Below are 27,404 nucleotides of genomic sequence, written 5' to 3'. Positions count from 1 at the left end.
GGCTGTGTTAGCGTGAAAGCGCTCCGCTTTTGCGGGGAAAGAGAAGAAAATTGCGCGTTTCTCCGCATGAATCGCGTCGCGCTAAGGGTGTGTCGATAGGTACCACCACCATACCGCAAGAACAGTCAGAGTCACGAGTCACGAGTCGATGATCACGAGTGTGTGGACACTCACGACTGGTGCAGTCGCTTGCTCGAGACTGTCATACGCCTTGCTGACAGGGTCAACGTGTGCAGGTACGGAAGGGACAGGTGCAGGCAGACGCTCGGAAGTGTGCCTCCGTGCGATACAAGCCTCGGCCGCCAGCCACCACTCGTGGTCGCCGCTTTAGCCGAGTCGTGAGCACCTTTGTGACGGACCGGGGGGGATAGCTTTGACCTGCAGCCAAAGCGCCCCCTTTTCGAGTTGCGCGTGCTCTTCCTGGCTCCACATTTAGCAACAATGATCGTAGGATTTCAAGAACGAGAATCAGCATTAATCTCTGCAGCATCATGGAGCAACGAGACAAGGTGCAGTGAGGAGTACAGTGGTCGACGTCGGAACCAACACTAAGGTATCAATCACAGGGAGGGCCAGAATCGAAGCGGATCGTCTCGTCTACTGTACACAAGTAAGCAGCAACGCGTCTGTGGAGCGAGTGCGCTTTAGGCAAAGACGGCTACAAAGGCAAAGGAGCTGTTGTCGCGATCTTTCAGGGGTGCAATGTGGACGGTGGTCGAGCGAGGGACTTCTGTTCCGCTGAGCTCCTTCAAGCCCCCAAGCAAACGACCTCTTCGAGAGGTTGCGCGTAGAATGACGTGCAAGCTGATGTGTGTGCCGTTGCGTACAGCCTCTTGCACAGCGGTGCGGATGGCGCGCGTCTCGCTCTTTTCGCTTCCTTGAATCAAAGAAAGGAGATCGGCGTGAATCAAGGTAGAGTCGTAGACATCGCGCCAAGAGCCTGTCGGAAGACCTGCGAGCTCGAGCAGCTCGCGAGTTGCAAAGATGATCTCTCTTTTCGATCTTTTGAAGATGAGCATCTTGCCGTACAGCTCGGTGAAATATCCTGCAAAGTAAAGAAATGCCCTTCGCGTCAGCACAAAGAGGGCGATGCGCTCGACTGCAGCACGATGACGCACCCATCTGGTCACTCAGAGAGTGTGCACCACTTCGCATCTGGCCTTCGGCACCAGTAAGTAGCTGTCCGCGCTCGCGATCTCTGCGGAGAGCAGGGTGACTTGACCCCTCGGAAGACGAGTCGCTTCTCTTGCCGCGGGTCAGCCATTTGCCAACAAACCCTTGCCCTTTGCGTCCTCCACCGGCCGCATTCGCATCGAACAAAGGCCCGTCAATCTTTGTGCCTGGACCGGGGCCCATTCTCGAAGTCGGCTCGTAAGATCCGGCGGCCAGCTTCCTGGTCACTCTTGGAGCACCCCATGCCCCGCTGTCGTCGTCTGCTAGAGATGCAGGACTGGGGCGGTTCGGATCCTGCAGAGCGTCAAAGTGTCGAAGCATGCTTGGAGAAGCTTCATAGCCACTATGGACTCGGGATTGGAGCTCACGGGGCGGGACATCACCTCCTCCCACCAGGAAATCGAGACCTTTAGCCGATGCGAGCTCGCCAGATACGTTGACTTGGGCGCCAACAAAGTAGACGAGCTGTCCCGAGCTGTCTCTAAGGGGAATAATCGAGAGCAGGCAAAAGAAGGGCGTGCCATCCCGACGATAGTTGAGTAGCAGCTCAGTGCAAGGCTCGCCAGCGTTCAAGGCGTCGCGAACGCGCTGTATGGACTCCGGAGCTGTGCCTGGACCTTGCAAGAAGCGGCAATTGCGTCCAATGATGGCGCCCGGTGGGTACCCTGTCAGGTCGGTGAAACCTGGAGAAACGAGCACGATCGGATTTTCGCGAAGCCTGGGGTTGGTCAGGCAGTAGCTGCAGCGGTGCCGGGGCTTGTGGATGAGCAGACTTCGACAAGGGGCAGACCGCATCGACTTTGCACTCACCAATCGCCTAGACCAGTACGCTCATTGTTATCGAAGCGACCGAGCTTGACCTTGTTGTGTTCAATGAGCTGCGCTTTCACAAAGCTTTGGAACTCTGTCTTGTACAACGAAGATAGCAAATGCTGGGCAGTCTGGTCTAGACTTGCTTTGAGCTCGAATTGCTTGCGCAAGGTGTCAAAGTATTGGTCTCCCAGCTCTTGAGGCAGTGCAACGTGCATAGGTGAGTCTTCGGCCAGGTAGATGTCGAAGAGCGCTTCCGATGTTGTTCGGACGTCTGCCATTTGCTTGTCGAACTGGCGGCACCGTAGAAGCAAGCAGCGCGTCAGATAACATTCTCTACTTTGGTGAGAAAAAATCAACGCACCTGCATGGTATCGTACAGCATATCCAGCCTCGCCTCGGTACCCCGATTGTGTACGAGCCATTCACGGAATCGATGACGACCGAGCGGGTCCTCCAGCAAGCGCTTGAAGACGTCTTCATTGATGAGCTTGCGCATCGACCAGTCCATGTCGCGCTGTACGTTGCTGATCGGCTGCGAAGTTCGTTCCCCGCTGCGAATGGTGGACCAATTTGGAAGATTGGAAATTTCGGGCATACCACCACGAAGGGGCTCAGCAGAAGGTGCCCAACTGTTCAGGTTGCTGCGCGCACCAGCTAGCCGGTAGAATGTCTCTCTTCGGTCGTCATAGCGATTGAGACTAGCGGCGCTGCCGTGCTCAGTGCTCACACTTCGAGCCATTGGGAAAGCGCCTGGCACGGCATCACGTGTTCCTGCACCAAGACCTCCGATGATGCGTCGAGGGGGCAGATCGCCTTCAGAAAGACCCACACTGACGCCATTCTTACCATGGACGGGAGGCTTTGAAGGATTACCGAGCTGATCCTGAAGTCTATCGCCGGCTTCGGAGGACGCTGCGTGCGATCCTTCCCGTGCAGAGCGACGCGATTGAGCAGGTTCCTGAGAAGGAGGGTGAGTAGGAAGCGGGGCTGCTCGGACATGAGGAAGAGCGGTCCCATCATCGTCCGAATCATCGTAAGCCTCCCAGTCTTCCTCTTCTTCTGCGAATTCACGCTCATGGAAGCCGTCGTTGGGAGGCTGAGATTGCGCAGAACCATCGGACGTGGCCCGCGCCATATTAGAGCTGCGAAGCTTACCTTCGGCGGCGCCGAAGGTACGAGCAGATCTGGGCGAGCTTGGGCGCTGCTTCAAATGAAGGGGCACACTTTGAAGGGCGTGCCAGCGAACGGAAAGAGGCGTGTTAGCGAGTCTTGAGATCTCACAGCCACGAGAAGCATCTGTGATCGTGAGCGCGCACCTGTTTGCGCCAGCTTCGGGTGGTGGTGTTCTATGGCCATCTGCCTGCGACAGACCGCCGTTCTCGGCATCGCTCGATGCTTGATAGCCGGACATTGCACTACCGGGTTCCTTACCGTCGAGCAGCCTTACCCTTCGCGCCGCGGACCGTGAAGAGAGACTTTCACTTTTGGGTATGGCTGGTAGTGGTCGGTCTGGAGGTGGAGATGGGGGAATCACGGCGCCAGATGGGCTCTTCCTGAACCAAGATAGACGTCTAGCGTCACTAGCGCCGCCTGGCTGCTTGTGAGTAGGACTGTTGGGCGGGGAGAGTTGACCGCGTGCGCTTGCTGCGGTCTTCAAATCTGGCGTGGAAGCAAAGTTTCCAGTCAAAATTCTGAAGGCTGACGCCGCTTCTCGAAAGTTTGCCCGGCTTGATTTGCCTTTGCGACTGTTGAGAGATGAGGTGCTGCTCTTTCTATCGAAGCTGGCTTGCTTGACGTGTCCGACTGAGCTCTCGGGCGTCTGGACTCCAGTGTCGCTCCGTTCGAAAGCGGGACTATCGGCACCAAAGTCTGAGGTAGCGGAATGAAAGGATGACACTTCGCTTTCTTGCCGAGTCGGTGTGATGGCGGTGAGGTCTGAGTGTGCGGATTGCTTGCCTTGCGCTTGCGGTGGGTTTGGCATACCGGACTACTGAGCGCTTCTTTTCGATAAGGTGCCAAGTTTGCGAATCTTGTTGCTGACCAAACCCGTCTGGCCACGGAGGCGTAGGCGCAGGCGCACTTTCCTCCACGGCACAATTTGAAACGCGCGGCTTTTTGGGCCGCTAGGTAGCTGCTGCTGCTGCTGCTGCTGGTGATTGTACCGACCCGTCCCTTTGACCGCGCGATGCGTGACTCGCGACTACTCCGACTCGTGACTATACTCGTTACCGCGTTGGCGTTCACGTTCACTCAGGGTCCTATAGCTTAGTGCACCGTACCAGCAAAGAGTTCGCGCTGCTCGGCTTGCTGTAGCGTCACGATGAGTGTGAGGAAGTACACCACTCGAAGAACGAGGGAGAGCAGTATTCACGAGAGCCGGAACTTCGTTCCTTGCCTTGGCTGAGCTGCAGCACCTAAGACTCAAGGATGCATCGAATCCACGACCCGATGCAAGAGATGCGCTAGACTGACTGCTGATGCTGCTGGCTGCTGGCTGCTGGCTGCTGGCTGCTGCTGCGTCACCTGCCCGCGTACCGTGCCGTCGGCCGTGCCACTTGCAATTACGAGCAGCGGGTGTGACTCTGTGATGAGCGAGCGCACGACCACTTGTCAAGAGTGGAGGTTATCAAGCGTATTTGAGGCGGGTCGAGAAAGTGTCCTGCCGAGTCTAATGCTCCGACGCGACGTGTATGGTGAGGAGCGCGAAAGGAGGCCTGTGGGGTGGTGGATGTTCAAAGAAGCTGTTTGAATCGGCGACGATCGTCACGATGCATCTGTGGAAGTTTGTAAGAGTTGGGTGATCAGGTGCGGTCGATGACTCCTGTGATTCGACTTTAGGGGTGTGCTTGCGTGACAGCGCAGCCAAATTGTTGGTGTGATCGAAGCGTCGGACAAGTGATGAATCTCGAAGCAGAAGGCGCGGCAAGGAGAGCAATACGCTTGCGGGTCAAGCATCCGCTCTTATACGGCCCTCACAGAGTCGATGCCGCATCGATTCATTCAGCGGATCACATTCACGATTGGTACTTTGCTCGATGTCCACGCTCGCGTCTGCTGCGCGTAGCGTCTGTCTTTGCAATCAAAATGCGCGACGTACGGTGCCGAGGCATGGATGAGACGCACTGCGACGAGTGCGGATGAGAAGGTGATGTACTGTAAACTTCGCTCCCGCGGCTGTTGTGAAGGCGAAGAATTCCGCTTGATTCGCTCGCCATGCAAGCTGACGATGCGGCATACAGTACGACTGCGAGACGATGCGCAGCTGAGACATGGAAAAATCTGAATCAGAATGAAAATTAAAGCGTGAATCCTGAACATCGCACTCACTCACACGCCATCGCGGACAGTGTGAGTGAGTCTCATGGGTCTTTGCGTGTCGTTGACACCATCGCAAGGATTGTTTGTTTCCGCTTCCGTACTCGAGAGGAGTCGAGGCCTCTTGGCGCACCTTTGATCTGATGCTGAGCCCATTACTCGAGCGTTTTGACGGTGTCAGTCAGCAGACCCAAAGATCATCATTTCACAGCGATGAAAAGGGTTCCAGTGCGCTCGGATCGTTTATGGGCACCTCCACAGCCACCGCTGCATCAGCTTCGAACCCCGCGAATGCGAGGACTAGCTTGTTCGAGCTATTGGAGTCCCTGTGCGTTCCCTGTGCGCAATTTCACAGGCTAGCATTGAAGCTATTTGGTAGGCCCCTGAACGGAGGACCATCAACGCGGAATCAGGCAAGGCAGGCAAGGCTCATAGATGTGCACAGGTACAGCAGAAACGCTCGTCTAGGCGATCGGGTACCCCTCTGGATGCTAGGAGCAGTCTTCAGCACCTCAGCGCTACCCATACCATCACTACTGTGAAGGAGGAGGAATCACGAATGTGTGTGCAGGAGCAGTAGCGACCATTAGAAAGAGCACATATGTACAGGATGGGCGAATCACAATCGGCAAGGCAGATCGAAACTCCGTCCACGCAATAATTAATCAAAACAATAACCATGATACAGTATGAGGAAAAGTTCGGAGATTTTGGGTCATTCAGGGTGTAGGCGCTCAATGCCGGTACGGATGTCGGCACTGCCGCCGCCACTCTCTCGTGCTTCGCAGTGAATCCGAGTCGCATAGTCTTGAGTCAGAGTCACGAGTGGTATGGCGACCAAAACCAAAAGGATGGCGAGGCAAGGCAAAGGCTTTTGCGGCCTGTATGCAGGTAACGGTACCGGTGCCGGGGTACATACTCATGCAGCTTGAAGCGGCAATATATAAGTGATGCAGGTGGCCTGCATGCATCGGTGCCGCGAACCTGCTGCACCGACGCACCGAAGGTGCAAGGCCGAGCTGTTCGGCCTTGGCAACAAAGTCCGCTGGCCGAGCCTGGAGTCAAGTCAAAGGATAGTAGTGGAACAGGAGATGCAAACAACCTTCCCGACGCCACCCAACCGACGTTGTGGGTTCGAAACATTCGAGTGGCGTCACGATGCGAACGATTCGCCCGAAGAGCCAGCAGCGCTCCAATCGTCTCTCACGTCATTTTCAACGCTAAGGCAGTTCTCGTGGGAGATTTGCACACGCTTTTTGGGATGCAGGCGCACCAAAGATACACATATCCCTGTACGTGGATTCGGACGAGAGCATCGAAGATCGTGATCGACGGTAGAAGGCGCTCAGATATCTTTCCGATGCGTTGTACTTGCAGCACGTCGATCGAACGCTTGCTTTGCTCTCGGCGTGCAAATCGGCGCCCTACGAACAGCAAGTTTCGCCGTGACAGCTCAATCTGCATGCTGCGTAGTGGAGCGAGTTCAATGTGCATCGGCATGAGATCGCATTCAAGATTGACAAAATTCTCGATTGAATGTGAATTGTGGGGCACAGACACGAGTACAGAGCCTAATTTGTTGCGAGCAACAAAGCCAGTTGGACTGGCGGCTTGCTAGTAGGTTTGTTTGTTTGCTTGTTTGCTTGTTTGCTTGCTGTTTTTTTTTTGTTGTTTGCTGCTGGTTCTGAAAGCGCGCGCCACGGCGAGCTTGCTGAAAATTGTGCTGAAAATCCTCCAAGCGCTCGTCTGGAGCAGATCGTTGCGGAATGCGCGCAATGCGGCCAGCCAGCACCACAGCAACTGCACTCGACTTTCGATCTCGTGATAGTTGGTAGATAAGGACTTGAAGCGCTGAAAGGCAATGCTACGTCCTCGTCCTCACTAGCATGCGCAAAACGACGCTCGATCGCGAGCTCAGCCTCCCACGTCGATGCACTCTGGTGCGCTAGGCTCGCGATCCCCAATTGCAAGGTCTGATGACCGAGCCCTTCCCTGTTCGGTAGAGCGGGATCGATAGGCGAGGCAGCAGACCGCGAAAGCCGCATTTGCTAAGCGCGACGTGTCCTGATAAATCCGATTGGACGCAGGTCAGGTCGAAGGTTGTTGAAGAAGCCTTATGTAGCTAGACTTCCTTGGCAGACAGGTCTAGTATGCAGCGTCAAGAGCATGGCTTGAACCGGTGCCGCTGCATGGACAGCGGGCCTGAAGGCCGCTACACCTCTGTTGAGGCTAGTCCGGCGGATGGCTGAAGAGCCACAGGAGCCCCATGCGACCTTTCAGTCTCTGCAGTCGGTCGAGCAACAGACTCCTGCGCGTGTGCACCCAACCCGACCTTTATCGCAGGGTCTAAGCCGCGGTGGCGACTTGAGATACCTGATCTAGAGGGCTGTGGGCCGGCAAAGCGGGCGCCTCGCTGTCATCGTCGTCCTCGAAGTCGAGCTGATCATAAGGGGAGGGCACGTGGACGCTCAGTCAGGCTCTGTGGCAAAGCAATGGTGCCACACCGCATCCGCAAGACGGATCTGGCCGTACGTGCCGCCACTCACGGGATCAAAGACTACCCGAATCAGCAAGCTGCAGCTAGGACAGGTGGCAATATCTTCAGCCTCCTTCAGTTGAGCTCTCGTGATCTCGAAGCGGTCGCCGCAGGGGCAGGGATAGTGAAATAAATCCTTCTCTGCGTCGTACACCATGTCCTCCAGCTCTACCTCATCGTAGATTGATTGCTTGGGCATGCTGCAAAGACGCTAGCTTCGTTGGTGCGAGCACCACAGCCTGCAGTGCTGAGGTGCGCGACGGTCGCACAGCCAGTGTGATGAACGAGCAGGGGATCGAAGACGAAGCTGTTGGTCAATCTGAAGACGGCTTCATCCAGACCCTTATCGCGTGTTGGCCTTCTGTGGAATCCGCTCACCAATTCAAGAATTCGCGAAATTGTGAGCCGGAGAGAAGCCTGGTGCCACGTGGCGCCGTCATGCACCTTGAGCTTCTGAGCCGACGCGACGCTCCGTGCACACATATATACATACACAACAGCATATGCTGGCTGGCAATGGGCTAGCGCGCACGTCGCGACCGACGCTGCACTGCTGCTGTTGCTGGTAAGATGCCCGCGAATGCGCGGCCGACTTGGAGTATGCTGTGTGTAGCTGCTGCAGCGTGGGCGCGGGCTAGACAGGCTTCGCGCGGTCTGATGCTGTCGACTCTTGCGATTGCTGCTGGACAATCCGGCAGGGCAGACATCACACTGACCAGTCTGTCGCCCCTTCCATCCCTGCCATCCTTGAAGCTGTTCGATCGACGTCTTGTTTCAAAAACACATTCGAGACCATACCTCGTACATTACCATTCGCCAATTATTACGACTCAATCGCAGGCGTGTTCAAAATGGCGAGCAATGGCATCGGTGAGTGCAGCAGGGAACATGAGCAAGGACAGGAAGAGGGGAAGGGCCGGCGGAGCTAGAGGCGCCTCATCTCGGTCGCGTGTCTCATTTGTCTGCCGCGGAGGGACCAGCTCGAAGCAGAGGTTCAGACGTGCTCGCATCACAAGCTAAGCGAGGAGGAATCTCGTCTCGCGAAAGGACATGGCGCGGTGTGATGGTCCGGGAGGCAAAGGTTCAGAAGGCCGAATTTCCTTCGAACTTGCGAATGCACCAGTGCCGTACGGCATCGGTAGAGGTTGACTCGTTCAGCAAGCAGCGACTCATCGACCAATGACTGACATTGCTCCGTCTTTTGCCCGCCTCAATTCTCATTTCCGCTTCCGTCTCCCGCTTGACGTCGATGACTGTGTGCTCGGGCCTCTCTATCCTTTACTGGACACTTCTCATCTGGACCTGTGGCCCTGCACGCTCCACACTTCTTGTCACCAACTTTCATCTATCCGGATGGCCCAACACCAATCATTGGCCGGACACGAATCCTGGCATCACTTCTCATCACCTACCAATTCTGCTCTCAACGCCCGCCTCGACTTTCGCAACCCCCACCTCCCCAACTCCATCATGTATGCGCCGACTTTGGCGGACTCCGCGGCAGGTATCGCGAATCTGCCCAACCAGGTGAGCGGATTTTGGTTGGATGTCATGCGGTAGTACAGGGTTCAGGTCTGATCTCGGCTTCATCCGGCTCCCGAAACAGAGGCACAAAATTGTGGCTAAGGCAGGTGGACACTTCACGTTGATGGTCGTCGGCGAGAGCGGTGTGGGAAAGACCACGCGTGAGTACTGATCCTGGCGACAGCAGCCGGCGAGCAGACCCCAGCGCAGGCGCAGGTCAGGCATGGGACGAGCCCCGGCTGGTAGAATCAAACGACGCAAGCGGTCTCGCGCGCTCACGCTTTGGCACCTCGACGCACAGTCATCAACACGCTCTTCTCCACCGAGCTTGCAACTGGCAAGGACCACACTCGTCGTCATGCCAAGCAACTCGACAAGACAGTCGAGATCGACATCATTAAAGCCGAGCTGGAGGAGAAGCAGTTCAAAGTCAAGTTGACTGTGATCGACACACCAGGCTTCGGAGACTACGTAAACAACCGCGACAGCTGGGCACCCATCGTCGACTTCCTCGATGATCAGCACGAGATGTACATGAGGCAAGAGCAGCAGCCCGAGCGTTTGCAGAAGACTGATCTTCGCGTCCACGCTTGCTTGTACTTCATCCGACCTACCGGCCACACCTTGAAGCCCCTTGACATCGAGATCATGAAGCGTCTCGGCACTCGTGTCAACCTCATTCCCGTGGTTGCCAAAGCCGACACACTCAGCCCAAACGATCTTGCTATCTTCAAGCAAAGAGTGAGTTGATCAGGGTCGGTCGTACTGTGTAATCCCTGATGTGCGGCGTATTGACCCTCGAGAAATGCCCCTCAGATCCGCGAGGTGATCACTTCGCAAGGCATCCGGGTCTACACTCCTCCCATCGAGACAGATGATGAGGCTAGTGCAGACCACGCCAAGACTCTCATGTCCGCCATGCCCTTCTCTATCATTGGATCCACTAAGGACGTTCAGACTCGTGACGGGCGCACTGTCAAGGGTCGCTCGTATATGTGGGGAGTTGCCGAAGTGGAGAACGAGGAGCACTGTGACTTTAAAAAGCTTCGCAGCCTGTTGATCCGTACCCACATGCTCGATCTCATCAACACGACCGAAGAGACTCACTACGAGAATTACAGGCAAGCACAGATGGAGACTCGCAAGTTTGGCGAGCCAAAGGTCAAGAAGCTGGACAACCCCAAGTTCAAGGAGGAGGAAGAGTCTCTTCGCAAGCGCTTCACCGAGCAGGTCAAGCTGGAGGAGCAGCGTTTCAGGCAATGGGAGGCTCACCTCATCGCCGAGCGCGACCGTCTCAACAAGGATCTCGAGCACGCGCACGGCTCCATCAAGGCGCTGGAGGCCGAACTCGACGCTGTGAGTTTTGGTGAAGGAGCGCGATTGCACGCGGGAACCAAGGCAACGCGACTGACGTTTCGCACCCTCCCCCAATCACGATACAGTTGCAAGGCGGATACGCCCGTGGCGTTGGCTCTCAACGTCGATGAGCTTCGCTTTCGCGAGAATTCTGCCGGAAATGCCCTGCTGTTCGACGCTGCTCGCAGCACTGACCTTCTTCCTCTCTTGTTGCTTCTCTTACAATGGCAGCGCTACACTGCGATGTGCCGCATTATTCAGCCTGTCATGAGCAATGTACCGTCACGCTCGTATTCCACCGATTCTTCTTTGGGTATCTGAATGCCATTCTGCTTTTGAGACGTTTCTGCGGTGTACAACTTGGCCTGACGTTGACAACGTTGTATGTGACAAGCCAATGCGAACAATTTGCTGTACCAATCTATAGCTCCTTCCCCCCAGTCTACGCGGGCACGAGTCGTGAATCGTAGATTGTGACTTGGTTGCACGATGGCAGCGTCACCATCAGTGAGCTAGATTCACGCGCGGCAGCCAGAGTCCACGCAGCTGTCGCCCGATGCGGCGTTGGTCGCGTTATGTTTGGTGACTGAGCGCGCGTGCTTTTCCCCAGCATGCTGCATGGATTCACGATTCGCTTGTAAGGCGAGAAGCGCGCTCGTGACGGCGGCCGCGTACGTCCAACGCAGAGCAACGCAACGCGCCTCCGCCGCCGCTCCTACGTCGCTGCATATTTCACCGCGATTTCTCGTGAGGGTGCGATCGAGGGGTCCGTGTGCATGCTGGTCAAGATATGGTACAGCGCAGCTCGCTATGGGCAGGTATTCATGCTTTTGATTTGCAATTCGGGACTTGACCCGCAACTGGGGACTCGTTCGCTCTTCTTGCTTCGCCCTCTTGCTACGACGCTCCTCATCGTTGTTGCTGCTCGACGCGGGTGCCTAGTCCCGCTGCACATTCATCCGACCGACAAAAGCACTGGCGAATTCGATCGGAACGGGTGTGCATTGCCGGCGTTGGTGTAGCCTGCCTCAGCCGGAAGAGGACACGCGCACGCGCCTATCTGCATCCCCCATCACCGCGTTCCCAGTGATTACAGTGCAACTCAGCGCCGCGTCATCTTATACCCAACGTTCCACTTCCTTCTATCACTAGCGCTGAGAACCATACAAGCGAACAATCGAAGCGCTGACTGTGGCGTGGGCTCATCATGACGATCACATCCAAAACGCCACGAAGACCTGAAAAGGTTACGAATGGCGAGCTAAAGGTGCCAGAAGCAGAAGTTTCTTCCCAAGCACAACCTTCACCCCCTAAGCGCAGCGTCTCCTTTGGCCCTGCTTCTTCTGCGCCAGCAAACGGATTCAACATGTCTTCAGGCGCAGGTTTAGGTGCGACAACGAGCAATGGGCTTGGAGGAAGCAGCACGACGGGCATTGGTGCTGGTCCATCTGCGCCTGCTACCCCTGCGCGAGGATCGAGCATAGCAGGCAGTAACGAGAGCAGCACAAGCACTCCCTCTTCTGCACTCAAGCCCGCCCTCAAAGCTAGCGCTCAAGGTCGCAAATTGCCACCAGCAGAACAATACTCGCATCCCGACCCCTTGTTGAGAAGGCTCCGGCTATTGGACGAGCATGGCAAGCCGATCGATTTGAAGAGCTTCTTCAAGGGTGCAAAGGTCGTGGGTTTCTACTTTAGCAGCCAATGGGCTGGTCAACCTCTGAAAGAGTATCACAAGGTGCGTGCTGGGATGACTGGAGGAAGGCCTTCACAGCGCTGCCTGGACTAAACAGTTATCCCCTCTTTGTCTCGCGCATTCGCAGACGATCAGCGAATTTTGTCGGAATCATCCCAACGATTTCAAGTGCATTTACGTCAGCGTGGATGTTGATGAGCAGTGGTACAAGGCTGGCGTCAAAGGAAAAGTGAGTCCACAAGGTCTGCAGATCGGTCTTGCCTCTGCTTGAAGCATGGGCTGATTCGCGTTGCGGCTGTTGCTGCTCATGCTTCAAAGCCATGGGTTTCGATGGCGTGGAACGACGGCTCCTCGCTGCCAAGCGAGCGAGCGGACACGACTGCTTCCGCGACTGCGCCGAGCTCTCCGATCTTTCACAATAATGAGGACTACCTACTGGCAGGCGAGGTGGACATCGACGAGTCACTCTCCAGAACGGATACGGATGGTACTGCCTACCTTCGACCATTCTCTCGCGTCCACCTCGCTTCCAAGCTGAACATCATTGCAGCTCCGACGCTTTGTGTATATCACATCGACAAGGCAAAAATGCTGGATTGGAATGTCAGGATGGCTAGGATCAAACCCGGCTCAGACGCGGAAACTTGGGAACGATGGGTGAAGGGCGAGCCGGCAAAGTCTTTCGGATTCCAAGGTAAGGGTCACCTGCTGGAGCGTGTAGTCACCCCATAGAGCTTCTCTGAGGAGGAGCATGAATGCCAGTTGTTGGGTTGCTGGATTGAGGTACGCACACACGTATCTGCAGCTCCATACTGACCTCTTCCTCTTGTTACTCTGCCAGACGCTTTCTATGCCGCCCCGGCCAGCTTTATCATGTGTGGCGTCGCAATCGTCCTCTGGTTGGTCGTCTTCTTCTTTGGGCAAGACTACAATGTGAGAGCGGATGCATGCGTCGTTTCAGACCATTTCTCGAGCACTGCTGAATACTGCCTCCCCACCTCGTCCCGATTTGTAGGTCCTGAGGTATGCTATCAATGCGCTTGATGGATCCATAGCAAAGTCTCGAACGGGACTGCAGGACATTTCGGCGTCCGCCTTTGACGCAGCTGCAGAAGCTAGAAAGGCAGGCGGCTTATGATGATTTTTCTTTTTTTGCCTGGCTGTGTTTTCATCCGACTCGCACTTAGACATCACTCTTGGCCTTCTTTACGACTTTGACGACGTCAACGACGCTTTTTGCGGCGCTGAACACTTCAACTTCCCACGCAATCGTCCCCTCACCATGGGCTGTAAGCTGTCAATGTGACGAGTACGCCTTGATCTGATCCACTCTGGACGAATGAGCCGTGCTGCAAGAATCGTGATATCACTCCCGCAGGCCAGATCCGAGGAGCCCGCTGAAGTGCGATTTTTCAAAGTTGAACCTGTTGACGTTCCAGCTCATGTCAAGTCGTCTGCTGCGGCGACAAGATGCACTCTCGTGTTGAGTGGAGCAAGTAGGGCTTGTTCGAGCAAGATATCCATGTCTGATCACCAAGTAAGTCGGTGCGCGACCAGCCTTAGCTCAGGGATGCACACGAACGGTGCCACCCATAAGCTCGCACTCCTACCCGTGAGTGGCCAAGAAAATCATGCAGATCACCACACCTCGGTGCCCACGAAGCTTTGGTCTTTCAGGCTCGGTCAATGCACGCAAGCCGCGCCAAGGCCCGCAGCAGGCTGTTCACTTGGCAAGCGAATCCTTCTTGCTCGCTCATTCATGTATTCGCGCATTTGGGTCTGGCTTTGAGCACTCAACGCTGCGGCAGGGTGATGAATCAGGGCTTTGGGATCCTGATCGTCTTGCTGATGAAGAGTGCGGCCCAGGTGAGCCACACCAAGGATAAGACGTGGACTTCAACCTTGGAGTATGAAGCGATGGTCAGCGCAGCGCTCCTTGGCAGCCCAAAATCGATCAAAGACTTGGCGACGTGAGCCGATACGTCGTATCCGATCGTGCCCAGTGGAACACCATCGCCAGCGTTGGCACCTGGGATGAAGTCTCTGAGAGCTCCGAAAAAAGTGAATCCGTCTTGACCCACTCCGCGCTCTTTGGCAAGCACGAGGGGCAGTCCGCCAGGAGCGACTCGACCAGCCAGCATGCAGATCGCCATCCCTCCAACCAGAATGAGAGATGATGGGATAGGCAAACCCTCGAAGTACCGAGCTTTGCCCGTCGCGTCATGCGGAATGGAAGCGGTTGTCACGTTGAATCTCGCAAGTCTAGCGATGCCGGCGCACACAAAGGCGGTCAAGATGATAGAGTCCAAGGGAGTGCGCAAGCCAAGGGCAAAGGCGGCAAAGGCAGGCGCAGCTCCGAAGGACGTCTATCATTTCAAAGAGGAGGCAAGCCGCAAAGGTTCAGGACTCATGTGTGCCACTCGTCGAGGCGAGCTTTCACTTACCGAGTCTGCTAAGCTGTCCAGCTCTTGTCCCAGCATTGAGCTGCTATTGCGCCACCTCGCAACTTTTCCGTCCAGCAGATCGAAGATTGCGCCGAATACCGGGAACCAAAGAGCATGCCAGGCGTGAATGGGATCAGAAGTGATGAGGTATCGAGCTGATGCAAAGAGCGATTGCGCTCCGCAGAACCCGTTCATCAGGGTGAATGCGTCTGCAAGATGGAAGTTCCTGTGGGCACGTATTCCGAACCAGTGTTGGGAGCGGTCAGCAGGTACGACGACACTTGTTCGCGCCGTGGGTTCGCAACTTTGCTCCGCTGCGGCACATTTGAAGCTCACCGAACAAGACTGAAGTGACCAGATGTCTCTACGAACTGCTTCAGGGCGCCATCTTGTTGGATTGCAGCTTCCTCGCTCTTTGCTCTGCTTGATTTGCCCTTCTTTCCCTTGCTCTTGCCCTTGGGCTCGATCGGTCCAACGGCAGGTTGCGCGGTCATCTTTGCCGCGATGTTGGTAGGGGCAAGAGCGGCAGTCGGTGCGGCTGAAGCAACTGCTTGTGCGGCGCCTTGAGATGCGACTCCAGCGGCCGGATGCCCTGATGGCGCTGCACTGACCTTGAGAGACGTCGATGAGGACGCGTCGTCGACGACTGCTGCTTTTGTGAGACCCGACGAAGAGGAGGAGGAGACGAGGATTGGATCGAAGGCTTTTGGAACTGTACCGGGCATTCCTATTCCACTGACTGGTGTTACGTCGTGATGGTCGCGTCGATCGAGGTGACGACCTGAGCCGCGTCTTTGCGCTTCGAGACGTTACCGCGGGTTTTCACTCTAACAATTCTGTGTTGCTGCTGTCTTCAGAGCGTCAAACCGATCAAAGCTGGAGGCACGATGGTGTTCCGATGTGATCTCCGACTACTGGCGGGTATGTGGTACGGATGACCTAGAAAGCCTGTATAGTCAGTGCTACATAGCGACCCTTGCATGGCCTTTCGATGTGACGCTTCTCACGAAGTTTTCGGGACGCATGCAGCAGCAGCAGGGAGAAGGGGAGCAGCACCATCATCCAGTCATCCAGTCACTGCTGTGACCGCACGGTGCACGCGCGCTCAACGCGTCACCATGAGCAGCTGTAGCTCTGCAGCTCGACACCGCGACGCCCGTCTCCGTTACAATCCGCGCCGCTTCATTTCGATCATTCGCGCCTATGCATGCAGTCAGGTGCTGCGCGCCCCCTTCCCGTCGTCGCCCACACCACTTTGACTCGAATGCACGGGGCGTGCGTTCGTGCATAGCACAGCCTTCTGACTTTCCCTGATCACGTTTCGATCGAATCTTGGCTTCCGCACGGCCAGTCGCCCACGTGGCTTTGATTGGACTGACGTTGCAAGGGGCTCGTCTGAACACCTCGCGGGTGGTGGGACACGCAACTTCGAGCGGGTCTCAGACCAAGCGCACAACATGCCTCCGTCCCATAACGGAACCCCCGGCTTGAGGCCTTGCTCGACGCACGACACACTACGCCCGACTTTTGCTCGTCAACATCATCAATATGGCAGGCAAAGATGGGACAAATCGCCTCGAGGAAGGACATCGCTTAACAGGTCACGCCGAGTTCATACGCGCCAAACATCGAAATGGACGAAGCCGGAGGTTGAGGCTGGCAGTCGTGCCCCTCTTGGGTCTGCTAGCGCTGGCATACCTTTCGATGATGCACTGCTCCTCGCAGCAGTGGCTCACGCATACTTGGAGTAGCCGCCATCGAAGCAAGAAGGTCAACATCATCTTCATGATCTCTGACGGATACGGACCCGCTAGCGAAACCTTTGGAAGGGCATTTTCCGCTTACATACACGACGGCGACAAGCCCGAGCAGGACGGTCCACATCACTCAGAGCGACCCGCTAATCAGTTGCCGCACACTCCGTTGGACAAGATTTTGGTCGGTAGTCACAGATCGGCCTCTTCAGACAGCCTCATCACGGACAGCGCAGCAGGTGCGACCGCATTTTCGTGCGCCAAGAAGAGTTACAATGGAGCCATTGGTGTCGACGCGAGCAAAGAGGCATGCGGAACAGTCTTCGAGGCCGCCAAGGCTGCAGGCTGGGCAACAGGTGTTGTCGTCACGAGCCGACTGACCGACGCGACTCCGGCATCGTTCATCTCACACGTCGAGTCGCGCGCACAGGAGCCCTTGATTGCTCTCCATTCATTGGGGCTTTCACCAGAGGCTCTGAACCTCTCAGCGCCTGCTCTTGGCCCAGGAACGACGCCCCTCTCCCCGCCTCTGGACCTCGCAATTGGCGGCGGTGGGTGCTTGTACCTGCCAATGTCACATCCATCTAGCTGCAGGCAGGACTTGGGCGACCTGGTTACTGAGGCCACTTCTCGAGGTTGGCACGTGAAGATGGGTCACGGCTTCAAAAATGCTAGCAGATTCAGCACCGCAAATATGCGCGTCTTTCACGATGGCATACAGGGGTCCGCCGCTCCGAGTGCGGAAGGCTCCGACGAGTCTGCTGAGCATGAGTTCTTAGCCTCGCTGCAAAGGTCTTCCACACCGTTGTTGGCTCTGCTGAGCCCTGCAAACACTCCATTCGAAATCGATCGCCAGTTCTCGGAAGTCAATCGAGCAGCGTTTCCTCCCCTCAAATCGCTTGCGCTGACAGCCATTGATCTGCTGACTCGCTCCAAGTCGAACAAAAAGGGTTTTGTGCTCATGGTGGAAGGAAGCCAAATCGATCTGTGTGCGCACGCCAACGATCCTGCGTGCCATGCTAGGGAAATCGTAGCCTATCAGCAAGCAATCTACGCAGTCCATGAATGGGTCGACGAGGCTAACAAGAGAGGGGAAAAGACAGTACTGATTTCGACGAGCGATCACGAGACTGGTGGTCTCACTTTAGGGCGACAACTTACGTCTGCATACCCCAACTACGCCTATTATCCGAGTCGCCTCATCCCTGCGCGCAAGTCTGCCACTGCCCTTTCTGCACAGTTGGTCTCGTTCGCTACAAGCAGCAGGTCGCCGCCTACCAGGGAGCAGGTCAAGCAATTCGTCGTAGAAGAGTCTCTCGGCAAGAACGGAGCGGGCTTGACAGGACCTGAGGCGGGTGGTCCAGCCACCGATGCGGAAGTGGAGCGGGTGCTCCATTGCATCGGCCACTCGCAAGCTTTGCAAGATCCTCCGATCAACACAGCAGACGAATGCAGAAAGGTCTTTGCCGACATTATGAGCAGGCGTGTGGAGCTGGGCTGGAGCACTTCTGGGCATACAGGAGTCGATGTGCCGGTGCATGCCGCGGGATGGCGCTCTGCTGAACTGGCGGGCAACATCGAGAACACGGATGTGGGCAAATTCATGGAGCGGGTACTAGGAGTGAACTTGCAGCACACCACTCGAGACCTTCTCAGTCGAAGGAGCAAGCGGTCAACGTAAGATTATATATCTTGCTCGAAGTCCCTTCGGATGCCAAACTTCTTCATGCGTGACAGTACACTTGCACCCATTTCACGAGCGAGTGACTGTGACCAAGGCCGGCGGCGGGTATTGAACAGCCAAGGAGCCGTTGGGAAATGGTTTCATGGCATATGCGATGAAAGTACACACTACTGATTGGGTCCGTGTCATGTTCTTCGAGTTGAGTGCGATTCTTTGATGCGAATTTTGATGATTCTGCGTGGGTAGGTAGCTACTGTAGGCGCAAGCATACAATCACGTGTGCCTCTTCTCAGCCGCGCTGCTGAGCACAGCCTCTGCACAAGCGCACACACTTTTTTGTAGCGCGCGAGTCGAGACGCACACGCGCGTGCGCGTAGCTCGGCGACGTGCTGATTTCCGCCCATGAGAACTTTGTGACGCGCCCCACAGGTGCATGATGATGGCGACGTCGAAAGGTCGCGATTTGTTGATTGGGTGTCATCAGCAGCTTCAATCACGAATCACTCGTGACTGCTTCGGGCTCAGGCTCAGATCAGACAGAGCTCAGCTAGACTCGTGAATTCCAAATCATAATCGTGGCCCTTGAATGCTTCTCAGATCTTGGGCGGCTCCTACCATCGCTCGTTGCTTGGCCCCCCCTCATCTACTTCGCGACATCATCCCGCCACGCTGCTCTCCTGCACCGCTCCCGCAGCCTGATTTGCTGTTCGAACATCCAACCAAGCCGCACGTCGGACAAGGACGCCATTTGCAGAAACAGAAAGCACCGCATTCGGCCAGTGGTATTCAAGGGCGGACTCTTCACTGTCAGGCTGTGCGCTGAGGCTCACGAGGTCTTCGACCAGCTCGGGGCATGTGTATGCATTGTTGAGGGCTTGCCGAAAGCGCAGCATCCTAGAGCTTTGCGCAGTCAATTTGCTCCCAGGGTCGACAAGGGGCGAGGGACACGTCTCTGACTTGCTTCGAGCATACACTCCCTGCTTTCGGGTACGCGAGCGAGTATCGCCTGCCAGCAAGTGGGCTCTTCCATGGATGCATTTGGAACGAGTCTTCGCATGGGGGTGTAAGACGCATCAGGAGAGCGTTTCATCATGCCCAGAGTGCCCAGGCCGGGCGAGCCTGCCCACAATCCTTTCGAGGCTGCAAGATCGCAACGATCCTTCAATCTGTCAATGGCAGGAGACTCTGGCAACATCCTGAACTCCTTTCATATCGGACCAGATCAACGACACGATCGTGAGCAGCAGCACGCAGGGTAAGTGACTCGTGGGGCGCGCCCGTAGTCGTCTGAAGCTCATTTGATAGCCTTCGCAGGCCCTCGTCGCTTGCTGCACCGAATGGGAAGAAGAAACCTACTCCAATCTATAATCCGACGCACATGTCGGACTCAGACGAAGAGATGGTGAGTGGTAAAGGCTGCGTGCATCGCGCATCGGACATTTCCGCTGATTTGTACGGCATCAAAGGCCCCGAGGGATCCTTCAACGCCTGACACGGGCGAGCAGAAACCCAAAAGGAGTCAGACCAAGAAGAGGGTGATGTCATCCTATCAACCTGGTCGGGACACCATAAGCGAGTCGACAAGAAGGCCTCCGCCAGGCATCAGCGCAGCCAGAACCTCGACATTCTACCAAAAACCTCGCGGTGCGTATTTGTGGAAATCTCTGCGAGTCGGCTCGGCGTACACCCTCGCATGTGGCGACGTCTCATTCATGACGGCTTTGCTCCCTCTCGTGATATCAGGTGCCAGAGACGACATCTCCCAATACCGAGATGCAAGCCGAAGCGAGAAAAGCGAGACTATCCGTGGCAAGCAGCCCAAACAGCAAGCAACCGGGCCCATTGATCTTACCAACGACGACGATGATGAGGAGGTTTCAGGCCCCAACAGAGCAGGACCTAGCGATCATGCGAAGGGAAAGGAAAAGTTATGCATACCTTTCCGCCGACAGAGCCCGTCCACCGACATGAATCAAGGTGATGGCAGCAGCGACCCCCTTGACATCCTTCCCCCTCGAGACACCGATCGCCCATCTCGGCCCTCAAAAACATCGCTTATGAGGCCAAGACAAGACGCTGTCGAGCCAGAAATGGTCGATCGCAGCGAAACGCGCCAAAGGACGGCGAGAGAATTAGGAACGCCTGCTCCCAAGACGTTTGGCAGGGCGAGAGTGCCAGAGACGACAGAATTCGATCTTGAGCTTCTCGAAATCGGCGATGTCCAAAAACTGACTCTCAAGCAACACAAGCCCAAGCTCATCTTCCACGTCGGCTCGGGCGGTCTCACCCTAGAACTGCAATGGCAGCACTCTCCCCATCGCAACCTCTCCCACGTCGACAAGTCCACATCACACACGATATCGCTGGAACCAGCGCACTTGGAGAAAGTTCAAGTCTCGATGGAAGACAGGGCACTGATGTTATGGCCCCAAGTCAGGGATAGACAGCACCCCCTCACCAAGCATCCCGACTACGATATTCGCTCTGCTTCCACACAGGTTGCCATTACAGTGCATGATCCAGACAACAATTCAGAGACTCGCAAGAGACTTGTCAATTCGCTCAATAGGGTGAAGGAATTGGGGTCTCTCAACATCGAGTGGCTGAGACCAGAAGCTTTTAGGGCAGCTGCCTCTCAAAGCTCTGCGCCTGTTTTGCGAGCCTATCGTCCATCGAATGAGGCCAGATACATCACCGAGAGGACAGAAGCGAGAGATAGCGATGCTGCTGAGAGACGATCGTCACGCATGGAACTTGAAGGCGGCTTGCCGTCGCCTGGTGAGAAAGCTCAGGAACGACCACGGCCGAAACCCCGACCATCTGCTAAAAGTGCGGCCGTCCAAAGCGCTTTGGCTTCTTCTGATGGTTCTCATTTGCCTCAGGTGAGCACCGACAATGGTCCAATGGAAGTCAGTATTGGCTCCGAGTCGAACGCGGACTCGCAAGCGCACGAGAATCCGCCCGCGAAGCCTCGCGAGTTGGTGAAGCGGCTTCGTTATCCTCAAGACAGGCCCGGCGCCGTGGACGTGTACAACGAAGACATTGCCAAGCTTGCAGAAGGCGAATTCCGTGAGTCTATGCTCGAACCAAATTCTTGTCTGGGTACGCCATCATCTTGACCTCTGGCTAAGTTCTCTCAATTGCGTTGGCAGTCAACGACACCATCATCGAGCTTGGTCTCAAGGTGCTACACGAGGAGATACGAAAGCGAGACAGCGAGCTTGCAGATTCGATCCACATCTTCTCCTCCTTCTTCTACAAGCGGCTGACGTCGACAGCGCCGCGCGACTACTCCAGAGCCTACGAGCTGGTTCGAAAATGGGCTAAAGTAAGCATCTTTACCAAGAAGTATTTGGTCCTTCCCATCAACGAGTCTTTGCACTGGTACCTCGCCATTGTTGTCAATCCTTCTTACGCTGTCGATGAAGGTCGAATAGCTGCGATGTATGAGAGACCATCGGATCCAGAGCGAGAACCCGTGATGACTCGGCGAACCAGTAAACTCCGGGCGGACGGCCCTGCAATGCCTGCCAGCGAGCTACAAGATGACGAATCCGACACACGAACCTGTATGCTGTCGACGCCCCCTATTGACTGCGACGCGAGAGGAGACGAAGGGCCGGAGGCTGCTAAGCGTGCAAGACTGCGTTCAGAGCCCGTCGTTTGCTCACCGCCTGGCACACCGGCTGACAATCTTCGCCAGTCTGCGCCACCACCGGAGACGCCTAAAAAGAGACGTCGGCTCGACGACTCAGACAAAGCGACGCCCGCTCGTACACCAGGTCACGATGCTTTGGGAATCAAGCTCACTAGCCCGGGCGCCCGACACATTCCCGTGAACGATATCCGCAGCCCAGGTCCCAGCACCGTTTACAACACTCCTGACGGTTTTGTCTCGCCTGAGAGAGTCTGGAATGGAGCAGGGGAACCCCATTCTTCGATCGACACCTCTTCCTTGATACCGTTCAACGCCGAAGCGATGGTACAACTATCCCAACCAAAACGGTCGAGTCACCAACGTTGGGCGAACGACGATGTGGATGCATTGGTATCCCCAAGTGAGAGAGGCACCCTCCTTGGTGGCGGATCTGTAGAAGAGCAGCAATCTGCTTCGCTTGTAGAGAAGCACCAATCTGGATCGCGTATAGGCAGTCGAGGTAAGTATCCCATTCTCCCGCCTACCTTTTCAGATGACGAAGACGAGAAGCCCCAATACGGTCGCAACTCGGCTCTCTTGCCAGACCCTAGACTTGTAGCGCACGAAGAGAGGACGCAACCTTCGGCATCTCAATCGCCTGAGCATCGGACCACGATGTCGTTACAGCCGCCAGACGTAGCTTTTGCTCCAGCAAGCCGAACATCTCCCGTCAACGATTCGGGTGCTTCGGCAAAGACGTCTCCAGCGAACACGTATGGTAGCAAGGCGCGCACCTCGCCTGCAACCACACTCCACGACCAGAAATCACGAACTTCCACTGCTGCAGCAACCGCGACGCGCTTGGCACAGCGGACAGACATTGCCGAACGCTACTTGGGATACTTTCAGGAAGGCGCGACAGTGCTCGTCTTCGACTCTCTTGCGGGCAAGCACACCAAGGTGACGAAGGATCTGACGAATTACATGAAGTACACTTGGCTTGAGCAGACGGGCAAGTGGCAAGAGGAGGCTAAGAGAACCGTGCCTCTCGATGATGCAAGCTTAGATCAGAAGCTGGCTGTCAACCACATTGTAAGTTGCGACGCTTGATTTCATGCCGGCTGCGCCTCCGAGTCAGGGCCACTGATCGAACATTACCGCGGACGTCATTCTCACTGTCAACAGGACGTTTCAGGGCCTAAGCAGCCGAATTACTGCGACTGCGGACTTTTTGTGCTGCATTACTTCGAACGTTTCTTCAGCGATCCTGACAAATTTTGTCAAGATGTCATTCCTTCCAGACAGCGGGATCATGAGGAGTGGAAGAAGGAGGAAATTGAGCTCGGCAGAAGGCAGCACTGGCGGGACAAAATCGAAGAGCTAGCCCAAGCATGGGAGAGCAAGGAGCGTGAAACTCTCGAACAGAGAGCTTTAGCCAACGCTCTGAAGAAGGATGCGGACAAGGCGGCAAAGGAGAGCGAAGACGCGACGAGGCAAGCGGCAGAAGCGATGGATGAGATGGAGGTGGACGATGCAATGCAAGAGTAGCGCAGAGATCTGAGACCCACAGTCATTGCCCGAGAGAGAGACGTAGCCAGCAATTGTTACATAGAAGCCAAGTCGCAATTGTATAATACCTGTCTGACCACAGCCAACGACATCGTATTACTCGATCCTTCGATGGTGCTGCACGTTAAGTCTTTTCTGTCGGCTGCACGTGAGCAGCGATCGTTGACCAAGTCCTGGATGGCTTTGAGGGCGAAAAAGCAAGCCGAACGGGATCCTTCAAGGCAACTAGATTGGTTACGTGTAAAGAGACCAATTGCACTCACGACGTGCAGTGACCTCCAAAAGCACATCGTGCCCACAATTTGAGCAGTACCTACGCACAACACATAGCTGCTGGGAGGGAAGCTGACCCCTGCCTTGAAATCTTCTACTGCGCCACGCACGGGTCCCACCCGCACTCATTTGCATGTGCGTGCGTGCTCGTCCGCGCACCAAGGTCAGCCACATAGAAATCGCGCGCCAAATATGCGCCTCTAGGCCATGCTGCGTGCGATCTGCTGAGCCGCCAAAGTTCGACGTGAACTTCGGGGTCGAAGTGGAGGTTGGCTCGTGCTCACGGCTCGCGACGATCGAGGTGCGGTCGCAGTGGTGGTGTGACATTTTCCCCTGCCCTTAACAGCAAGGCTCAAACTTTGATCAAAGACTCACCACTACCATTTGCTTCTCAGTTCTCGACGCTCACGCCGACGCGCTCCTCAAGCCTCGATTAAATAATCGAACACCTCGACGAAACAACAACGCCAAGATGCAGGATCCAGCGCGCGAGGTCAAGAATGTGGTCAAGGGCCTCATCGAGGCACCTACGGCTGCGGCTCAGTCGAAGGTCCTCAAGACCTACTTTGCCCCAGACGCTTCTTTCGACCACCCACTTTGCGCTGTTGCATCCAGCCCCAACGTGAGTGGAAGGGCTGCGCTGAGGGAGGGAGGGTGCGGCTGCAGGGCGGACTAAATGTAGCCGGGTCAGGATGATGGATGGGAGGCCGATTTATGATCGCGAGCTCGAGAAGCGCCCTCAGTTTCTGCGTTGCTGAATAGTATTACGCCGCATGTGCCATCCCCTTTTCGCAGTCTCGAGATGGAGGAGTACTGCCAATCTACCAATGGCTGCGATGCATGTTCACTCCTCATATCGATGTGCACAGCGTGGGTGAGTTCTCAGGCGCTCCACATCCTTGAGCTCTAGTACCATTACGCGCCGCGGATCCGCTCATGCGTGGCTTTTATTCACAGCTCTTGACAAGGACAACAACAAACTGTGAGCAAGGCCTGTCAGGCACGAGCTGCAGTGCTACGCGGGGCTGAGATCTTCCTATGCGCAACGCAGCTACATCGACGCGACGCAGACTCTTGTGCCTTCAATCAGCTTGCTCGCAGCCATTCGCGCTCCCGCGTGCCGGTAAGTTGGGAGCTAGCTTTGGCGCACTCTCATGTGCCCCAAGGTTTCTTGACGCATACACCCCAATCGTTCTCGCAACAGCCTCATCGTCGTTCTGTTCTTGCAGCGCGGAGCTGATGGTCGCTTCTACATCAAGAGGCAGGAAGACTACTACGAGCCTCAAGTCTTGCCAGGACTCATCTTCCCAGGTCTGTCCACTCTTATCCAGATTGTCAAGCTGATCATTGGATTCAATTGCTGGGTCCTGACCTTCATCATCGGCTACACTTTGGGATGGGTGAGTGGTCGTGAGGCAATAAGAGCTCGACTGTCCCGCACACACACTGATCATTCCGTGGTCACGCGCAGTGGAATCCTAACGGATCTTCTCTTGCCACGTCAAACGGCCGCAAGGCGGTCAGGGCCTGACACGAAGTTACCAGCAAGGGGGTCATCCCAGCTCGACACTCTAGGCTCGTTCATGTGCACGACTACACAGATTCAGGTGTGACTCGATGCATTGTCCAAACAGAGTGGTGACTAGCGCGTGCTGATGATGGATGAGAACTTGCTGGTGTCATTGTCTTGTCTCGGAAGCGGTGGTCTCACTAAGCCCTGCTCTCTCTAGCAACTCGGCGAGCGAAGAATTGTTGCCATCGGGTGCTCCAGATCTCACCTCCCTCGCTATCTCTGCCGCGCGAGCCCTGGCTACTTCAGAGATAATGGTAGATCGCGACGTCTCCTCAGGCGTAGGCAGATGAGCGCCTGATGCAGATGTAGCAGCGGAAGATGTTGAAGAGTGCAGGTCGAGCGAGGCTGCGGAAGGACGTCTACTTGAAGGAATTGGAACCTCCGAAGTAGCATCGTTTGAGGTGCGCTGCGCGGAACCGGCCACGTCGGCGCTGTTTCCCCTCTGCAAGATCCGGTCGAGACGCAGTGCCTCTGGACCCTCGATCCAGCCCGACTTGAGCGCTAAGCGGAGCAAGACTGCGACTGCGTGCTGCAAGCGTTCCCTGTCAGACTCTAATTCAGAAATGTGTGCGGCGCCGGCGAAGATTTTGGCGGGTGCTTTGACTGATTCTGTGGAGGTGCTTGTATTGGGACCAGCTTCGTCATTTTGTGGATGTACTAACGAGGTTGAAGAGGATGGCGCCTCTTCAGCAGCATCAACTTCAACATCCTCGAGCGGCCGTCCATTCCTCCACAGGCTCTCCTTCTCCACTCCCAATCTGCTGCCCAGCATCTCGATAGCATCCCTAATGTCTTCCACCGCCATTTCTGTCCTATCCCTCTGTTTTCTATTGCTGCTGCTACTCCTATAGCTTTCTCCAATGATGAGCGCGGCAGCGATTGCGAAGAGGAATCCCTCCGAAATAGCAGTTGCGCCATTCTCGATTGCCTTTTTCTCGTTCAGAGGTCTTACTTTGGTATGCGCCGCTGTTCCTCCCATCAGATTGGAGCGCAGAGCCATCTCGCTACGATGCATGCCCTGCGCTAGGTTGACGCATATCTTTTTGAATGTGTCGTGCTGAGCTGCTTGCGATTTGAGCTGCGTAGCGATCGGCTTGGCGATGGTCCGGATCAGTAGCTGCGAGGCAGAGCGCAAGCGAGACGATTGGCTAGAGGTCAGCCAAATGAGTGGGGTGTTGGTAGATGTGGGACATCTTGTGAGCACCCGCAAGGTATGCTATGACTCACTGTTGCGATCTTGGCGGTCGCCATGATTGCGTTATCGCAGTGCACGCAGTCACAGCACCTCGTTCGATCCTTGACAGATCCTAGTCCTTGCCTTTAGTCGCGAAGCATGCGAGATGAAGTGCACATGCGGCTACGTCCGTTGGGTTTGCTGTAGAAGCATCAAGCTCCATGCGTGGTGCCAGTGAGAGCATATAGTCACGAGTGTGCTGGGTTAGCGCTGGGTCGACGTAGGTGCTGGGTGGGGTGTGTGGGTCGAAGCTCAGCTTGAAGTGATGATGCTCAGCGGAGCTCAACTTCCCAACGTGAAGTCCGTGCACTCGCGCTCCAATTTGCATGCACGCCTAGCTGCGAGAATCGATCAGCGCGTGCAAGCCACGTGGCTCACGCTCGCCCGCCGGTTGAGCCGATGGTCGAGCTGCTTCCGTCGCTTACGGTTGTTCCTGCATGCGTACGCCTGATGCTGCATGCTGCTTATTGGCCCACTGCGACTGTCGAAGCTGTCTGTCTCCGATTCATCATGCATGCATGCACCCTTGTGATCCGACGACGATGCAACACGTACGCAGTGCAGCACCACCTGTAGCGTTGTGAGTCGCAGGTCAGGGTCACAACGTGCAGTACTGTAGTGACAAGTCGTGAGTTGTGATGAGCAGCAAGTCATCCAAGTGGCGCAGAAAAGCCTCCGTGTCGTCTACAAAAAGGCAAGGGCGTGGCGGCAGGTATGATGGATTGCTTCATCCGCTCGAGGCAGCAGCAGACAGCAGCATCAGCGCTTGTGTACACATGGCAGCACGCAAAGCTCCGCCTGCACTCATCTAAGCAGATCGGGCAGA

General features: G+C 55.8%; 10 protein-coding genes across 10 annotated transcripts; 5 read left to right on the top strand and 5 right to left on the bottom strand.

Moving 5' to 3' along the window:
• Positions 1–493: 493 nt before the first annotated feature.
• On the bottom strand, positions 494–4,270 carry IE81DRAFT_124085 (hypothetical protein). The gene is made up of 5 exons (XM_025510202.1): positions 3,303–4,270; positions 2,348–3,209; positions 1,984–2,276; positions 1,119–1,912; positions 494–1,045 (listed from the first exon to the last, which is right to left on the bottom strand). The coding sequence occupies exons 1-5, from the start codon at positions 3,965–3,967 to the stop codon at positions 645–647; spliced, it is 3,015 nt and encodes a 1,004-aa protein (XP_025369624.1). The 5' UTR covers positions 3,968–4,270; the 3' UTR covers positions 494–644.
• Positions 4,271–6,750: 2,480 nt separating this feature from the next.
• On the bottom strand, positions 6,751–7,557 carry IE81DRAFT_124073 (hypothetical protein). The gene has a single exon (XM_025510201.1). The coding sequence runs from the start codon at positions 7,344–7,346 to the stop codon at positions 6,873–6,875; it is 474 nt and encodes a 157-aa protein (XP_025369623.1). The 5' UTR covers positions 7,347–7,557; the 3' UTR covers positions 6,751–6,872.
• IE81DRAFT_124067 (zf-CSL-domain-containing protein) lies at positions 7,497–8,276 on the bottom strand. The gene is made up of 2 exons (XM_025510200.1): positions 7,848–8,276; positions 7,497–7,740 (listed from the first exon to the last, which is right to left on the bottom strand). The coding sequence occupies exons 1-2, from the start codon at positions 8,034–8,036 to the stop codon at positions 7,648–7,650; spliced, it is 282 nt and encodes a 93-aa protein (XP_025369622.1). The 5' UTR covers positions 8,037–8,276; the 3' UTR covers positions 7,497–7,647.
• A 92-nt stretch (positions 8,277–8,368) lies between these two features.
• Positions 8,369–11,130, top strand: IE81DRAFT_323432 (putative CDC12-septin). The gene is made up of 6 exons (XM_025513948.1): positions 8,369–8,707; positions 9,342–9,364; positions 9,444–9,522; positions 9,663–10,102; positions 10,178–10,717; positions 10,804–11,130. The coding sequence occupies exons 1-6, from the start codon at positions 8,689–8,691 to the stop codon at positions 10,846–10,848; spliced, it is 1,146 nt and encodes a 381-aa protein (XP_025369621.1). The 5' UTR covers positions 8,369–8,688; the 3' UTR covers positions 10,849–11,130.
• A 484-nt stretch (positions 11,131–11,614) lies between these two features.
• Positions 11,615–13,817, top strand: IE81DRAFT_323429 (hypothetical protein). Its single transcript, XM_025513947.1, has 5 exons — positions 11,615–12,452; positions 12,538–12,639; positions 12,729–13,104; positions 13,252–13,343; positions 13,426–13,817. Exons 1-5 carry the CDS (start codon positions 11,925–11,927, stop codon positions 13,546–13,548), a joined length of 1,221 nt encoding a protein of 406 aa, XP_025369620.1. The 5' UTR covers positions 11,615–11,924; the 3' UTR covers positions 13,549–13,817.
• Positions 13,818–14,227: 410 nt separating this feature from the next.
• Positions 14,228–15,348, bottom strand: IE81DRAFT_290175 (CDP-diacylglycerol--serine O-phosphatidyltransferase; the record flags this gene model as incomplete). Its single annotated transcript, XM_025511843.1, has 3 exons — positions 14,228–14,776; positions 14,855–15,080; positions 15,191–15,348. 3 exons carry the CDS (start codon positions 15,346–15,348, stop codon positions 14,228–14,230), a joined length of 933 nt encoding a protein of 310 aa, XP_025369619.1.
• An 823-nt stretch (positions 15,349–16,171) lies between these two features.
• IE81DRAFT_323427 (alkaline phosphatase-like protein) lies at positions 16,172–18,477 on the top strand. Its single transcript, XM_025513946.1, has one exon. It carries the CDS (start codon positions 16,403–16,405, stop codon positions 18,287–18,289), a length of 1,887 nt encoding a protein of 628 aa, XP_025369618.1. The 5' UTR covers positions 16,172–16,402; the 3' UTR covers positions 18,290–18,477.
• Positions 18,478–21,195: 2,718 nt separating this feature from the next.
• Positions 21,196–23,477, top strand: IE81DRAFT_290166 (hypothetical protein; the record flags this gene model as incomplete). The annotated part of the gene is made up of 4 exons (XM_025511842.1): positions 21,196–21,361; positions 21,445–21,770; positions 22,839–22,970; positions 23,115–23,477. 4 exons carry the CDS (start codon positions 21,196–21,198, stop codon positions 23,475–23,477), a joined length of 987 nt encoding a protein of 328 aa, XP_025369617.1.
• A 531-nt stretch (positions 23,478–24,008) lies between these two features.
• On the top strand, positions 24,009–25,412 carry IE81DRAFT_323424 (hypothetical protein). Its single transcript, XM_025513945.1, has 6 exons — positions 24,009–24,393; positions 24,567–24,645; positions 24,729–24,753; positions 24,823–24,894; positions 24,976–25,171; positions 25,243–25,412. Exons 1-6 carry the CDS (start codon positions 24,244–24,246, stop codon positions 25,300–25,302), a joined length of 582 nt encoding a protein of 193 aa, XP_025369616.1. The 5' UTR covers positions 24,009–24,243; the 3' UTR covers positions 25,303–25,412.
• Positions 25,413–25,450: 38 nt separating this feature from the next.
• On the bottom strand, positions 25,451–26,846 carry IE81DRAFT_366573 (OPA3-domain-containing protein; the record flags this gene model as incomplete). The annotated part of the gene is made up of 2 exons (XM_025517019.1): positions 26,572–26,846; positions 25,451–26,461 (listed from the first exon to the last, which is right to left on the bottom strand). Exons 1-2 carry the CDS (start codon positions 26,593–26,595, stop codon positions 25,451–25,453), a joined length of 1,035 nt encoding a protein of 344 aa, XP_025369615.1. The 5' UTR covers positions 26,596–26,846.
• Positions 26,847–27,404: the final 558 nt, after the last annotated feature.

The sequence above is a fragment of the Ceraceosorus guamensis genome (assembly GCF_003144195.1).
Source record: "Ceraceosorus guamensis strain MCA 4658 unplaced genomic scaffold IE81scaffold_29, whole genome shotgun sequence".
Lineage (NCBI taxonomy): Eukaryota > Fungi > Basidiomycota > Exobasidiomycetes > Ceraceosorales > Ceraceosoraceae > Ceraceosorus > Ceraceosorus guamensis.
Note: the sequence above shows the minus strand (reverse complement) of the source record. Positions and strands in the feature narration are given on the sequence as shown.